The sequence below is a fragment of the Choloepus didactylus genome, chromosome 8, assembly GCF_015220235.1.
Source record: "Choloepus didactylus isolate mChoDid1 chromosome 8, mChoDid1.pri, whole genome shotgun sequence".
Lineage (NCBI taxonomy): Eukaryota > Metazoa > Chordata > Mammalia > Pilosa > Megalonychidae > Choloepus > Choloepus didactylus.
Genome location: NC_051314.1, coordinates 119,573,188 through 119,590,052, shown reverse-complemented (window position 1 = coordinate 119,590,052; position 16,865 = coordinate 119,573,188). Strand labels below are relative to the sequence as shown.

Genomic DNA, 16,865 nt, shown 5'->3' with positions numbered 1-16,865 from the left:
ACTAGTGACACCACCAACATTTAATAGAATCATTTGGGACTATTCTCTCCAATCACAACATGGTTGATGTGCACTCCCAAGTTCTGGCTGAGGATACACAGGGACATAGTTTGAAATAACAAGATCCACTGTGCATGCCTCTCTCTGAAGGGTCTGCACATTCTCGATTTAGGCAAATTCAAGGGTCAGACTATCTGAGGACAGTGAAATGCTGATAAAAGGACCAGCCCACCAATGTCCCTTCTGCAGTGGAAGGGAATGAAGGAGGGTAAAAACGAGAGAAAACAATGGGTTCCAAAGAAAAATGGAATGTTAGGTCCTCCTAGGGTGTCTGTGGAATCTCACACTTTCGGATGGATTGGGGGTTTGTCCTGACCCATCTGTGGCATAAATGGGTCATGAATGTTTTACTTGGTCCCAATTCAAACATCCAGTTGAAGAAAAGTGACCATTTGGGGCCAAGTAAGGGATTTAGAAAATCGAAATTATCTGACAGCTTCTGATGATGGGAGGATAGTAAAAAATGTAACGCAATATGCCAGGTTAATGGATTTGGAAATTTCATCCTGTGGTAAAGAGAGAGGGGCTACTACCCATCACAAAGCCAGCAGTTCAGCAGAAGAAATTCTATCTGTCCAGTTTAACCAAGTCAAGTTATTAATATCTGTCTTGAGGCAAACAGCACCCTCCTGATGGCAGAAATGAGGACAAAGCAAATATATAAAGCCACTACTGGCACCATCCTTCACATACCTATTCCTTCACATACCTACCCTATTACCTCTAAAACTAACTTCTGCAGCCTTTTTAGAGAGAATCATCTGGCCACTGAGTTTTAAGCAGATCTGGTAATCTTTTCTAGAAAAACAAATTAATTTATAAAATATATTTGCAGGGTTATGTCTCTGTAACCAGAGATCACATACTTTAGAAGTTAGAGTTGGTGGAAATTTGATTTTTAAGGGGTGTGGAGGCAAGAAGAGGGTCTGTGCCCAAATACTAGGAAGAAGGGAATCAGAGTGATTGAGATCAACGTTAAACATCAGAGGGGACTGCTGAAAGATTTCTCAGGCTGGAGATTTCTGAAATCTCTCAGCCACACCAAGAATGAGAAGTTAATTGGACCTTAAACTCCTTTGGGGAATCTTTCCTACCCTTAGTGCTGATAGGGAAAATAAGGAGCCACCAGCTTGATATTGTAAGGAATTCAATATTCCTTGCAGATAGGAATGATCCACTTTGCAGATAGGAGCTAGACCTGAGGTTCACCTAGAGCCCAAGTGGACTCTCTTTAACTCAGGCTACAGGGAATGAACACTTCTCACACATCTATGAGAAGACTAGGAGAGGGGTGGTGCATAGCCATGAATCACTTCCCCTGGCCTTTCCACCACAGTGGCCTCCATCTGCATTCATTTTTTTCCAGACACCCTGAAGCAAAAGCCATACAAAACAATTCCATGTGGAAAATGGAAACCTATAGCAAAACACTTTTCTCCCCTCATTCGCATCCCCACCCCACTCCCTCCAGCCCAACACCCTGAATACTCACAAGAGACACTTTATACAAAATTAATTAGAAAACAAAATATTTACATATGAAATAAACACCATCTTGATTTCTGTCACTATTGGAGAATGACAGAGCCCCCTTTGTTCTAGATTGCTGTTCGCTAGGTTAGTTGGTTTGGTTTTTTATTTTGAAAGGGTGAGGTAAGAGGAAGAGTTAAGGGGATGAGCCCCTGACACTTGGACAGGGTCTGGGGGAAGCAGTGTTTATATGGCCCTTCTCCTTCTTCCTCCTGGAGATGCCTCACGCCCTCTGTCTTGCTCTCAGTCTTTCCTTGAGTCTAAGGTAAAGCACTCCGTGCTCCTCTCTCCAAATCTGAGAGGTTCAGCCCCTTGCCCCCAGGTTCATTTTAGAAAGGAAACAAAGCTTTACAAGGCCTTCAGTTGGCTTTAAAATGAAAGATACTGAGGTAAAAAATCAAGGAGGGGGTGGGGGACAGCAGTTGAGGGCAGGGGATGAGGCAGGGTTGCAAGTCAGGGCAAACTGGAAGGCAAAAAGCAGCCCTGGAGGGTGTGACTTGAAGAGACATGGCAGCTTCCTTTCAGAGGAGACTGAGCACCTTTCTGGTTTATAGGTCCTGTGTGCGACATGGTGATCCTGTGGTCAAGCTTCCAGAGCCGGGGCTCTTTGGATGCCACCCTGTGTAAGGAGGGGCTCGCAGGACCGTGGAGCTGACTCATAGAACACCCCTACCCCAAGTTTTAAGACAGGCAGTGACAAGTACTCATTTCCCTTCTCAAAATTTTCAACTTTAAGTGAAGGGGGCATCACAGCTGCTGGTATCCTCATCCCTGGAGTTTTCCATTTTTTATTTCTTCAGTGGCGCACTCTGAGAGGGAAGGGAGGCGTTGAAGGAAGGTGGAAGGGCTTCTACCAAGAGTGTCCAAATGGGGCCTAGTGTCACATTCTTAGGAAAACCAGACCCAACGAGGTAGCAGAAGAGTCCCTCCCCTCCTACCCTCCCCTAATTCCAAATTTCTTCCCTTCCCTCCATGCCTTCTGAGTTGCACTCTGTGTAGGCAAGCTCAAGTGTTTATTCGATGTCAGCTGTGATCCATTCTGGGGAACCAGCCTGCTCTCCTAGCTCCAGGTTAAGTAAGAAGGGATCAAAGCATTGAAAACATCCCCCTCTCTCACTTACCTTACCATCAAACTGCTCCCCTGTTATTCAGAGCTTTACTTAGCTTTTCCCCAAACCTTGGCCAGCTGAGGGTCTGAAGAGCCCAAGAGAGCTTTTTAGGTTCTTTTGCTCTCAAATGTAGGCAAAAGAATCATGGCTGTTTCTATTTCCCTTTAGCCTCCCTGAAAAGTTCTTTGCCCAGACTAGTGGAAACCATTGGCAATCATGGAGGAATTACTTCTATATCCTATTCTTATAAGATTGTTCACCACCTTTTGGTGTAGACCACAGAATCTTCTTTGTTAAGAACTTGCACTTTCCTCTTACAGGAAGGGTAAAGGGGAGAGACAGCCAAAATTCAGGACACACATGACCATCTCTGTTTGTATATAAGCCAAAACAAGCACGCTGCTTAGTGATATTGAAAGAGTCCAGTAACCATCTCTGTATTGATAGGTGCCTAGCTGGCTACACGAGTGCACGTGTACGTGGACACATGCGATCTGTCTGCTCTCCCCTCTAATGCAGGGTGGGGCACTATTATGATGTGCTTTTCCAGTTTGGGAATTCACTCATGCCTCCACCAATGACCTTCCCTTGCGGTTTACCACTGAGTCCCACGGCATTGAAGCAAACATTTTTTGGCTTATATATAAACACACATGGCCTCCCACCCTCTGCTTGGCACCTCTACCCTAGACAGATGTCATCCAAGCAACAAGAATTTAGCAAATGCCTCTTTTTCATTCACAAGCAGATGCTAACTGGTGTCACTTAGATGCTTCTGCTTCCTCACCCAAGTGTAAAGATCATTTTCGGAAGAGCTACTCTTGTACTCACGTGGCCTCCTTTCTCTTCTCCTAGCTTCCCTCAAAATGAGTGGCAGGGAGTTCTTCTGTGCTAGGAGGAAACGCACATGCAGTCACTTCCTTTCTTTTTCTTCTCTACCCTCCCAAGCTGAGAGAGCCCATCATCCCATCATGGGCAAAGGAATGGCTGACAGGGCGGGGAAGGTGGAGAGAACTGCAAAAGGGAGGAGAGATGGTGCTGGCTGCCAGGGTTGCCCTCAGTAGGAATCAGAACTCCAGGATCCATAAATAAATTAAAACAACAAGAAAGGAGCAAATGGGAACCAAGTTCACCCCCGACCCCCTCCATGACATGTGCCTCATATGACCACAGCCCTATCCCTCCCGTACCCATTAACCTCTCTCTTCCCTCACTCAGACATCAGACTCAATACTAGAAAGTTTCTCATAAACATGCCCATTGCTGGAGCCATTGAAAGCCCTGGGGTTTTTGTTGTTAGGCACACAGGGGTTGGACTGGTTCCCTATACAGATGTCCTTCTGGAAACGGCCTGGCACAGCCCCATGTAGGGCCGAGACCACTGGCTTGTTGGTGACAAGGGCCCGGAAGTCTGGCCTGGCTTTTGGCACCCCTGCCACCGTGGGCTGCCTGAAGAAGTAGGATTTGCTGCCATGGAGCAAGCACTGGTCATCCCCAAAAGTGGGGATGAAAGGGTTTTGCGTGACCCGGTCCGGGTAGAGTGACTTGCTGAGCATGTAGCCGCTGCTGGGGTTGTTGTTGTGGTGGTGTCCGGCAGCGGGCACTGAGGACTTGTCGTTGGCAAAGGTGCTCTCACCAGCTGGCATCTCAAACATGTGGGCGTAGGGACTCCCATCCAGGAAGCGGCCCTTGTCTTTCAGGCTCACGCTGCGTGGGGCCAAGGCGGCTTCTTCCTTCTGCAGGTCCACGAAGGTGTCGTAAGAGTGCTGCCGGCGCAGTTTGTTCCGGTTCTTCTTCTGGGCCTTGGAATTAGTTGGGCTCTGGGGGTACTTGGTGGCAGAGGCATTCGACGTCACTGCCACAGGGGCAGCCGGCTGGTCCAGCTCCTGCAGGGAGTTGTCCTCGCTGATGTCGTACAGGTTGCCTGCCTTCTTGCAAGCCTCACACCGGATGCATGCCTGCCTGCCTGAGTTCTGTCCTGTCACTGTCGTGGAATAGTTGTGCAGCTTCGAGGGGCAGCTGCGGCAGAAATTGCCTCCAGACCGGTCCTCCCATTCCACATTGGTCAGGTTCTTCTCCCAGGGTGCTGGCACGCCACTGACCACGTTGTGCTTGTCGCCCGTCCCGTGTTTGAGGTGAGACCTGTTGGTGCAGGGCCCTCCTCCACTGACCGAGTCACGCTTAAAGTCTTCGCCCCGTTCCTTGTAGATATCTGTCAGGTCTACGTGCTCCCAGTGAGGCGAGTTCTCCTTCGTTCGGAACTGGTCTAGGTAGAAGTCCCGTAGCCCTTCTTTGTCCCTGAAGTAGCGCTTGTGGTCAGGAGAGCGGGGTGGTCGGCGACGGTAGGCCAGCTCGATCTCGTCAAATTCCCGCCGGGACTTGGCTGAGGCCGGCCGCTTCTTCAGGCTGTCCTTGTATTGCTGCTTCCGCCTCTTGGCAGCATTGCCCTCAATGTTTCCGTAGGTAACGGTGTGGGTAGAGATGTCGGAGACGTCTGAGCGGATCAAATCATCGTGACCGCTGTAGCGGTCGCTCTTGAAGGAGAACTTGCCATATAGGTCACTTAGCTGGCTGTGTTTGGAGGAAGGTAGACCGATATCTAAGGGCTTCTTGCTGATGGACCTCGGCTGGGTGGTGAAGGGTGGGTTGTCACAGTCATAGAGCCCGTCGATGGAGCTGGCACTGCCAATGCTATGGGGCCGGTGGTGATGGTGATAGTGATCTTGGTACACATTGCTGTCCTTCAGCTGCAGGTTACCAAAAGTTCTCTCTACCTCACTGATGTAGTCACTGAAGAGGTTCTCCTCGCAGGGTGGGTTGTTGTAGGATTTGCAGTCAGAATGCGTGAAGCTACGGCGGTGCTCAGAGATGTCGTAGACGGACGACTCGCGTCGGATGAAGTCCAGGGCGCTCTGTGGGGAGCCATTCACACCAGACAGGTTAGCCATGTTCTTGGCTGTGCGGAGCAGGCGCAGGATGTTGGAGTGTGTGTTGTTCATGGTTGCGGTGGGGGAGTTCATCACAGATTGGCGCTCCTCAATAGCCACTCCATGGATGCAGCTGTAGATGCCCTGAAGCAGGAGAGGACAGGACAGATTAGGTCTCCAGTGAGGCTAAAACTGCCTATAAGGAGCACCCCTCTTCTCTACCAGTTGCCTAAATGGATAAGAAAATGTCATGGAAAACATGAAAGCTAGAGGCTTGCCTGATTTATCCCCTTGAATTTAGCAAGTTGAATATAATGAACTAGGGTCAGTGACCTGGTTAATTTTAGGCAGGATATTAAAGAATCCATGGCTATACCAAATAACTGGACAAAGAGATTAGGAATCCCAAAACAAGACACTCTTGCCTTGACTCCACCATTCATTTACAATGTATTTTCCTTTCCATGTCCAAGTGTTTGCATCTTAAAAATGAGGCCACGGTATCAACCCCTATCAAAATTACTGTCAGATTCCTGGAAATAAATGGCAATGCTCTCCAGATGTTGAGGCTGTTATGTCATAGCTGACCACCCTTGGCTGAATGTAAAGCACAGCAGAGTTTAGTAGCTCACAATTGCCACTCATTTCCAGCTATGACAAAATTTGAGAAGCTCTCTCCTTGAGCCAAGTGTGAACAAAATTCACAGAGAATTAGGAAGCCTGGGGGTCAAAGAAGGTTTCTTCTCCTGTTGTGCCCCATTGTGGGAGGGAAGATTTTGGACAAATATCAAGTACTAAATAATTCCTCTTTGAATTCTCTCATTTATTCTCTCTTTAGCACCTGTCTTCTTTCTTGTACTTTCTAACTTAATATTATAAATAATTAATATTTTAACAAATTAGTATTGATTGAAGGCACCCTGGTACAGCTCCTTGTAGAATACTTTGAAGAACACCAGCCAGGAGAGGGAATGAATGGGGTTCTCTTAGGGCACACTATGTTCAACTCTAAAGTCCAGGTATCTTGACTGCTGATATCTTGCTCCCTGCCTTGAACAAGGACTCTTCTCCTTGTTTAGGGAAGAGATTTGAAGAGAAGGTTGTTTGGCTTATGTATTTAAAATAAAGGGGACTAATTCAGAAAGGGAAGTTTGCTCAGTGGGTGAGGATAAGAGGGGAGAAGGTCAGAAAGGAAAACGGGCTAAGTGGGAAAGAAGAAAAAGGTTTAGATGAGGTGAACTTCATTTCCCCAGAGGGCATCAGAAAAATAGATCATCAAGGTAAGGTTACTCTACTTTCTTTCCCAGTCTTCCTTTCTAACCCTTCTTGGTTATGGCCAGGAGAAAATGCCAAGCATTTTTCTTCCATAGATAAATTTATTATGTGTAAGGGCTGTGAGACCCTGTCTGGGACCTCAGATGAAGGCTACGCAGTGGACCCAGGTGACTCAGGCACTGTGACCACCACACATTCCATCTTCCAGCTCCAACATTACTGAACAGCCTGGATTGACTCAAGCCAGAGAGGAAGTGGAGAAACTGTTCTCTATCAAGAAAATACTACAGGGAAATGATCAAAAGGTAAAATAATTTAGTGAAAAATTTGTTTTCTTAAATGGAGTTATGTAAGCCAAAGTTGGTCATATCTGAAACCTGGACCCCTATTTAAAAGACATTTTGAGTTTCTTTCTGGTGGACTAGTCCTATAACTTGAACAGAAGCAAAACAAGCCCACTTTGCCCTGTGACCCTCAGTTCATATTCAAAACTATGATCCTCATGCCTCTGTTTGGACTAGAAACAAAGGAGAGACCTAAATAATGATTTGAGAGTTATATTCTTGCTCCAACTAGAGAAGTTTCATTTCTGAAGGTTCTTAACATCTCACAACCCACACATGGTTAAAATATAAAGTGGGAAAAGTGAAATCACCAAAAATATACCCTTGTATGTTAGAATAAGAGAGAGAGAGAGTACATTTCACTATTCAAAGAGAAATGTGATTTTAAAGTATTGAAAGATTAATACATCCTATACAGAATTAACCAATGGTGATGAAAGACATTTGGGGAAAAGCCAAATTTTCCATTTTTATATATCTGCCAGTTCTTTTTGACAGCCAAATGTCCAAATCCCAAGGAGAAAATGGTTGCTTGAAGGAAAAATAATATCACCTGTTTTTTTGAGCCACTTGAAATTATATTACCCAAACTCCTGGGGTATACATGCATGATGTGGTTTCCTTACTTAAGCAATATAAGGTTGGCATTAGTGCCCTCCTGGGTTTCTCCACTTTATGAAATGCTTGGAGGCTAAGCTGCTTTTAAAAAGCTCCAGGCATCTAAATCAAAGCACTTACTCTGCTGATGGAGAAGACCATGCCAGGCTTCCCAGAACAGACACCCATAAAGCAATGCCGGAACTGCCAATAGAATAGGTGTTCACAGATGAAGGTGATAAGGCTTAGAGCCATAGCTGCCCCCAACATATAGAAGACTCCTGCCATATTGTCAATGTCCAGCTGGCTGCTCATGACCTCATTCTTCTCATTGTGGCAGATGCCAGTGAGCCAGAGAGCTTCCAGCTCCTCCATCTCTCCTGGAGAAGGGGTGGAGAAGGAAAACATACAAAAAGACAAGAGAGAACAGAAGAGAAGACATAGACGAGAAAGAAAGAGACAAGGAGACATAGAGAAAAAAATGGAGAAAGGTAACAGTAATTTTATTAATGCCATTATATATTCATTCATCAATGTAGTCCACAAATATTCAATGAACACTTAATATGGGTAGTACTAAAGTTGATACAAAGATACAAGACATAGCCTCTGCTCTCCATTATCTATCCAGTTTAAACTGGTGTATAAACAATCAATATGACAAGCTATATGAAGGTAATAAGAGTTCAACTTTGTGACAGTTATTTTCTGGAGAGAGAGGTAGGACTTGGAGGTGGGCATGGTGGATGGATGAACTTTACTTTATATTGTATGAAAAGGCACTCGGAAGAGTAATGAACAAGGGAAGGGAGGTGGGAAAACAAAAGTCCTGTTTAGGGAAAGGCATGTAGAACAGTTCAGACAGAAAAACAGTGGGCAAAAAACAAGTGATTCACGAGATTACTCCAAAAATTGTACAAAGCAGGGGTGGGGGGAGGGAGGAAAGGGGTGAGGGACTGATACCTCAGGGGTCCTCAGACTTACTGATCTCTTGATATACTAGAAAATATCACTACTAAAAGAGTAAAGGGGGACTTCTGGGAAGACGGTGGAACAGGAGAGGCAGAGCAAACTTCTCCTCCACAGGGAAAAATTAAACAACTAGATAAAGGGCAGAAAGTACCCAGAACAGCAGTTCCAGGGTGCAGCCAGCCAGAGAGGGACCTCTACAGCACATAGTGGGAACTTGGATGAAAAAGCGGAAAATTGTGTCTGAAAGGATGGGGTGAGTTTATTTGACTGGGACCACTGCCGGGGGTTGGTGGCTAGAGCTGGCCACCAAGCAACAGAGGGAACAGCTATCCACTCCCTGTGCACCCATCTCAGCAGTTGGCTGGGGAGATGACCCTTCACAGTGCCATGGCCGGGAGCACCTGTGAAGGAACTCGGGATTCAGTGGACTTGTGGTGATCACATTCATTCTTCCTCCACAGAAGCTTGCACTGTGCAAATGTGAGAGGTGGGGGGAGGCAAGGGCAATGCGTGGAACTGCCAGGAGCCTCTCCCTAACCTCAGAGGCTCATGGGCACATGGCAGACAGGAAGTGGGGTGTATCTGAGCTGGAGGTTGAGAGGTGCAGAGCCCAAGAGTGATCCACTTGGAGACCCAGGAATCACCAGACTCACTTGTGCCCTTAAGTTGACTCCCTGGTGAACTGCACAGGGCCCACCCCCCACCTCCAGGGCTGGCAGTCTCCAGTGCACACAACTGGTGCACTGACTGGATTTCCACTTGGTTTGGACCCCACACAGTACACAGGCAATGTTGGGGGAAAGCTGGCAAAAGTGCAGTCCAGCAAGCCATAACTCTGCTAAATTATATAAAAATATTCAAATAATCTTACATATCCCAAAATAACAAACCAACAGAAAATCACAAAGCATATGAAGACCCAAGTAGATATGGACAAGCCAGATGACTACATTAAAAAGCTGGAGGAGACAGATTCTGGACCACTTAATCAAAGAAGTACATAAAATCTCCAAAACAAATTCAGTGGGTTGACTAAAGACATAAAGGATATCAAGAAGATGCTAGAAGAGCATAAAGAAAAATTTGAAAGAGTAAATTTAAAAAATAGCATATCTTATGGAACTAAAAGTTAATGTGGATCAAATTAAAAATATACTAGAGACACAACAGCAGATTTGAAGAGGCAGAAGAAAGAATAAGTGAATTAGAGGACAGGACAATTGAATGTGAATGCACAAAAGAATAAACAGTGAAAAAATCGAAAAATTTGAAATGGATCTCAGGGAAATGAAGGACAACATGAGGCAAACACATATAAGAATCATTGGTGTCCCACAAGGAGAATAGTAAAGGACTAGGAAAAGTATTTGAGGACACAGTTGGGAAAAACTTCCCAAACCTTATAAATGACATAAATATGCAAATTAAAGAAGCAAAACAAATACCAAATAGAATAAATCTAAATAGACCAACTTCAAGACATATACTAATCAGACTGTCAAATGCTGAAGAGGAGAAAGTACTGAAAGGAGCAAGAGAGAAGCAATTCACCACATACAAGGGAAACCACATAAAGCTAAGTACTGACTACTCAGCAGGTACCATGGAGGCAACAAGGCAGTGGTATGACATATTACAGATCCTGAAAGAGAAATATTGCCAGCCAAGAGTTCCTTATCCAGCAAAGCTCTCCTTCAAAATTGAAGGAGAGTTTAAAATTTTCACAAAAGATGCTGAGAGAATTGGTTAATAAGAGGCCTGCCCTGCAATAAATACTAAAGGGAGCTCTACCAGCAGAGGAAGAAGACAGGAGAGAAAGTCTTGGAGATGTGCACAGAACTGAGGAGTATTAGTAATGGTAACTTAAAGGAAGAAAAAAAAGAGAGGGGGAATAGATCTGACAAAAAAACAAACCAAAAAAAAAAAAACAAAACAAACAAAAAACCCCACAAAGGATTAGATGACTGATTCAGGAACTGCCTTTACAATACTATATTTGAATGTGAATGGATTAAACTCCCCACTAAAAGATACAGACATGCAGAATGGATAAAAAAGTATGACCCACTGATATGCTGTTTACAAGAGACTCATCTTAGACCCAGCGACACAGAGAGAATGAAAGTGAAAGGATGGAAAAAAATACTCTGTGCAAGCTGCAATGAAAAGAAAGCAAAGGTAGCTATACTAATATCAGACAAAATGGACTTTAAATGCAAAGATGTGATGAGAGACAAAGAAGGACACTATATACTAATAAAAGGGACAATTCACCAAGAAGAAAACAATCAAAAATGCTTATGCACCCAATCAAGGAACTCCAGAGTACATGAGACAAACATTGGCTAAACTGAAGGGAGCAATAGACACATCTACAATAATAGTGGGAGACTTCAATACAACCCTCACTCCTATAGATAGATCAACCAGAGAAAGGACCAATAAGGAAATTGAGAACTTAAACAATGTCATAAATGAATTAGACCTAACAGACATATATAGATCATTATATCCCAAATTACCAGGATATGCATTCTTCTCCAGTGCTCATGGAACATTGTCCAGGATAGATCATATGCTGGGGTTCAAAACAAGTCTTAATAAATTTAAAAAGACTGAAATTATTCAAAGCATATTCTCTGAACATAATGGAAAGCAACTAGAAATCAATAACCACCAAAGAAACAGATTTTTCACAAATACATGGAGGTTAAACCATACACTCCTAAACAATCAGTGGGTCAAAGAAGAAACTGCAAGGGAAAAAGGTAAATATCTAGAGACAAATGAAAATTAGAACACAACATATCAATGCCTATGGGATGCTGAGAGGGAAACTTATAGCTCTAAATGCATCCATCAAAAAGGAAGAAAGAGCTAAAACCAAAGTCCTAACTGAACAACTGAAGGTGCTAGAGAATGATCAGCAACCTAACCCTAATGCAAGTAGAAGAAAAGAAATAACAGGGATTAAAGCAGAAATAAATGATCTGGAGGACAAAAAAACCAAAGTTGGTTCTTTGAGAAGATCAACAAGATTGACAAACCCTTAGCTAGACTGACAAAGTCAAAAAGAGAGAAGACCCAAATAAACAAAATCAGAAATGAGAGCAGGGTCATTACTATGGATCCTGAAGAAGTTAAAAAAAAAATCATAAGATACATTGAACAACTGTATGCCAACAATCTAGACAACCTAGAGGAATGGACAATTTTCTGGAAACACATGAACAACTTTGACCCAAGAAGAAATAGAAGACCACAAAAAACCAATCACAAGTAAAGAGATCCAATCAGTCATCAAAAATCTTCCTACAAATAAAAGCCAGTGCCAGATGGCTTCACAGGGGAATTTTACCAGACTTTCCAAAAAGAACTGTCACCATTCCTGCTCAAACTCTGTCAAAAAATTGAAGGAAAAGAAACACTACCTAACTCATTTTATGAAGCTAATATCGCCCTAATACCAAAACCAGATAAAGATACTACAAGAAAGGAAAGCTACAGGCCAATCTCTCTAATGAATATAGATGCAAAAATTCTCAACAAAATACTTGCAACTAGAATTCCCAAGGCACGTTAAAGGAATTATACACCACAACCAAGTGGAGTTCATTCCTGGAATGCAAGTGTGATTCAACATGAGAAAATCAGCGTGATACAACGCATCAACAAATCAAAAGGGGAAAATACATGATCATCTCTATAGATGCTGAAAAAGCATTCGACAAAATTCAGCATCCCTTTTTGATTAAAACACTTCAAGGTAGGAATTGAAGGAAACTTCCTCAATATGATAAAGGGCATCTATGAAAAACCCACAGCCAGCATAGTACTCAATGGTGACAGACTGAAAGGCTTCCCCTTAAGATCAGGAATGAGACAAGAATACCTGCTGTCACCACTGTTATTCAATATTGTGCTAGAAGTTCTAGCCGGAGCAATTTGCCAAGACAAAGAAATAAAAGGTATCCAAGTTGGAAAGGAAGAAATAAAACTGTCATTATTTGCAGATGATAAGATCTTATATTTGGAAAATCCTGATAAATCGATGACAAAGCTACTTGAGCTAATAAACAGATTCAGTAGAGTAGCAGAATAGAAGATCAATGCGCATAACTCAATAATGTTCCTATTCACTAGAAATGACCTAACTGAAAAGGCAATCAAGAAAAAAATTCCATTCACAATAGCAACTAAAAAAATCAAGTACCTAGGAATATACTTAACCAAGAATGTAAAAGACTGCTACATGGAAAATTACAAAACATTACTAAAAGAAATCAAAGAGGACCTAAATAGGAGGAAAGATATTCCGTATTCATGGATAGGAAGGCTAAATGTCATTAAGATGTCAATTCTACCCAAACTGATCTACAGATTCAACACAATTCCAATCAAAATTCCAACAACTTACTTTTCAGACTTGGATAAGCTAGTTATAAAATTTATTTGGAAGGGAAAGGGGCCTCAGATTGCCAAAAAACATGCTGAAAGAAAAGATCAAAGTGGGAGGACTTACACTTCCTGACTTTAAAGCCACAGTGGTCAAAACAGCATGGTAATGGCACAGAGATAAACATATTGATCAATGGAATTGAATCGAGAGTTCAGAAATAGACCCCCAGATCTATGGTCAGATGGTTTTTGATAAGGCCCCCAAATCCACTGAATTGGGAGAGAACAGTCTTTTCAACAAATGGGGCTAGAAGAAGTGGATATCCATATCCAAAACAATGAAAGAGGACCCCTACTTCACACCCTATATAAAAGTTAACTAAAAGTGGATCAAAGACCTCAATATAAGAGACAGTACCATAAAACTCCTAGAAGATTCCTTTCCTATTATGAAGACCTTTAATAGGAGGTACCAAAGCATAAGCAACAAAAGAAAAATAAATAAATGGGAATGCTTCAAGATCACAAACTTCTGTGCCTCAAAGGACTTTGTTAAAGTGAAGAGGCAGCCAACTCAATGGGAGAAAATATTTGGAAACCATATATCTGATTATAGACTGATAGCCTACAACTCAACAGTAGTACAAACAGCCCAATTATAAAATGGGTAAAAGATAGTGAAAATGAACATTTTTTGATGTGCTTTTTAGCCATTTGAATTTTCTCCTAACTGTAGGGAAATGCAAATCAAAACTACAATGAGATATTGCACACAAATAAGAATGGCTGCCATTAAACAAACAGTAAACTACAAATGCAGGAGAGAATGTGGAGAACTTGGAATTCTTATTCATTGCTGATGGGAAGGTATAATGGTACAGCCACTGTGGAAGACAGTTTGGTGGTTCCTCAGAAAACTAGATATTGAGTTGCCCTACAATCTGGCAATTCCACTTCTTAGTATATACCCAGATGATCTGAAACAGTGATGTGAACAGACATTTGCGCACAGTTGTTCATAGCGGCATTATTCACATTACTAACAGATGGGAACAACCCAGTTGTCCTTCAACAGATGAGTGGATAAACAAAATGTGGTAGATACATACAATGGTATTCTATGGAGCAGTAAGAAGGAATGAGGTCCTAAAACATATGACAACATGGATGAACCTTGAAGATACAATTCTGAGTGAAATAAGTCAGATATAAAAGGAGATATATTGTATGTTACCACTAATATGAACTCCCTGAATAATGTAAAATCAGTGTCTAATAATGTAGAATATAGGGGACCTAGAGATAGACAGAAGCTAGTGTAGGGGGAATGATAGCCTAATATGTACAGACATGTTAATGAGGGTGAACTTAAAGGTATGGGAGTGGACTAGGTGATAACTGTTTTTTAATGAAATTATAAGTATCAGTGCCACATTGAAGGTGAACAAGATTTAACCCTTTCAGGGTTGTTTAAAGGCATGTATCCCTTTATATGCCTAAAAATAAGTGTATGATATACTTCTAAGGTGTGACACTGGTACAAAGAGTTAACAACAGTGGTATATGGGAAAACTACCTATTGCACACTAGGGACTATATTTAATAGGAATACCTTACTAGTACCACACAAATACTAGGGATAAAAAATTAGGGGCTGATAAGAGCTTTGGGGTATTTTGTTCATGACAATTGTTTAAAATTGAGAGTGATGATGATTGTACAAGTAAGTGAAGATAATGTGAAACATTGATTGCTTATTTTGGACAGAATATATGGTATGTGAAAATAAGAACCCCCTACTTAATAAGTCAAGTCCTAGATCTTGAAGCTTGCTCTTGTGAAACTTATGGCTGTAACAGGGAGGCTAAGCCTACCTATACTTGTGCCTAGGAGTCACCTCCAGAGAAACTCTTTTGTTGCTCAGATGTACCCTTTTTCTCTCTAAGCCCAACTCTGCAAATAAATTCATCACCCAGCCCCAATGTGGGATATGACTCCCAGGTGAATGAGCCTCCCAGGTGATTTGGGAAACAAATCTCAGGAATGAGCCTGGTTGTGGCATCAAGAGATTGAGAATGTCTTCTTGACCAAAAGGGGGAAAACAAAGTTAACAAAATAAGGTTTCAGTGGCTCTGATATTTCAAATAGAATTGAGAGGCTATCCTGGAGGTTACTCTTATGCAAGCTTCAGCTAGATATGCCAAACACAGTATGCCAAACCCAAATAAAAAAAAAACCAAAAAAAAAAAAACTAAAGAAAACCTTAAGGAATACCCTGGTCCCTATCTGAGACTCTATAAAAGTTTCACTCACTAAGTTTATTTTTCAGAAATTTAAATCTTCCAGAGTGTTCCTATGCCAGATAAGTCTCCAAACCCCTTTCCTATTATGTCAACACCCCTTTTTAATATGAACAAGTTAGGGTGGTCACTACCTAGAAATCCTTGAAGATCGAGAATGTGATTAAAATGAAAGGAAGGGATAGCAACAGATAAGATAGGATTTAACAAAGGATTATAAATACTGAATCTTTATATAATTTTTTTTAGTTGCTAGGGTGTTAGAATAGCTAGAAGGAAATAACTGAAAGTGTGGAACTGTAACCCATAACATGCTTTGAAAGTTATCACCTTTTTGTATATATGTTATACTTTACAATAAGGAAATGACTGAAACTATGGAACTGTAATCCATAACATTCTTTGAAATTTCCTATATAACTACTTGTTAAATCATACTTTGAAAGTTATCACCTTTCTATGTATATGTTATATTTCACAGTAAGGAAATAACTGAAACTGGAACTGTAACCCATAACATTCTTTGAAATTTGCTCTTTACTTGTTAAATCACACTTTGAAAGTTATCACTTTTCTATATATTTGTTATGTTTCATAATGTAAAAAAAAAAAAAAAGAATAAAGGGGGATTATGGGCACTGCCCTCCCCCCTACGTGGGATCAGACACCCAGGGGAGTGAATCTCCCTGGCAACGTGGAATATGACTCCTGGGGAGGAATGTAGACCTGGCATTGTGGGACAGAGAACATCTTCTTGACCAAAAGGGGGATGTGAAAGGAAATGAAATAAGCTTCAGTAGCAGAGAGATTCCAAAAGGAGCCGAGAGGTCACTCTGGTGGGCACTCTTACGCACACTTTAGACAACCCTTTTTAGGTTCTAAAGAATTGGGGTAGCTGGTGGTGGATACCTGAAACTATCAAACTACAACCCAGAACCCATGAATCTCAAAGACAGCTGTATAAAAATGTAGCTTATGAGGGGTGACAATGGGATTGGGAAAGCCATAAGGACCACACTCCACTTTGTCTAGTTTATGGATGGATGAGTAGAAAAATAGGGGAAGGAAACAGACAGACAAAGGTACCCAGTGTTCTTTTTTCCTTCAATTGCTCTTTTTCACTCTAATTATTATTCTTGTTATTTTTGTGTGTGTGCTAATGAAGGTGTCAGGGATTGATTTAGGTGATGAATGTACAACTATGTAATGGTACTGTGAACAATCGAAAGTACGATTTGTTTTGTATGACTGCGTGGTATGTGAATATATCTCAATAAAATGAAGATAAAAAAGGGGGGGATTATGGGAAGATGGGGGGGATTATGGGAAGATGGTAGAGTAGGGAGCTCCTGG

General features: G+C 42.1%; 1 protein-coding gene and 1 long non-coding RNA gene across 6 annotated transcripts in view; one reads left to right on the top strand and one right to left on the bottom strand.

The window, feature by feature from the left end:
• Positions 1 to 16,865, bottom strand: part of GRIN2B (glutamate ionotropic receptor NMDA type subunit 2B) — a 511,855-nt gene that overhangs the window by 27,326 nt on the left and 467,664 nt on the right. For 4 of the 5 annotated variants that reach the window (XM_037846031.1, XM_037846030.1, XM_037846029.1 and 1 more), the window contains 2 exons: positions 7,984 to 8,222; positions 1,530 to 5,770 (listed from right to left, as the gene is read on the bottom strand). In XM_037846031.1, coding sequence (XP_037701959.1) covers positions 3,914 to 5,770; positions 7,984 to 8,222 — 2,096 coding nt within the window. In that variant the 3' untranslated portion in view covers positions 1,530 to 3,913. Of the gene's footprint in view, positions 1 to 1,529; positions 5,771 to 7,983; positions 8,223 to 16,865 lie in introns of those variants that run through there. The other variant, XR_005218349.1, reaches the window with a different exon arrangement.
• LOC119541782 overlaps positions 1 to 16,865 on the top strand; it is a 71,191-nt gene that overhangs the window by 44,777 nt on the left and 9,549 nt on the right. The window contains exons 4-5 of the long non-coding RNA XR_005218350.1: positions 6,997 to 7,206; positions 8,183 to 8,333. This is a non-coding gene — a long non-coding RNA (uncharacterized LOC119541782). The remainder of the gene's footprint in view (positions 1 to 6,996; positions 7,207 to 8,182; positions 8,334 to 16,865) is intronic.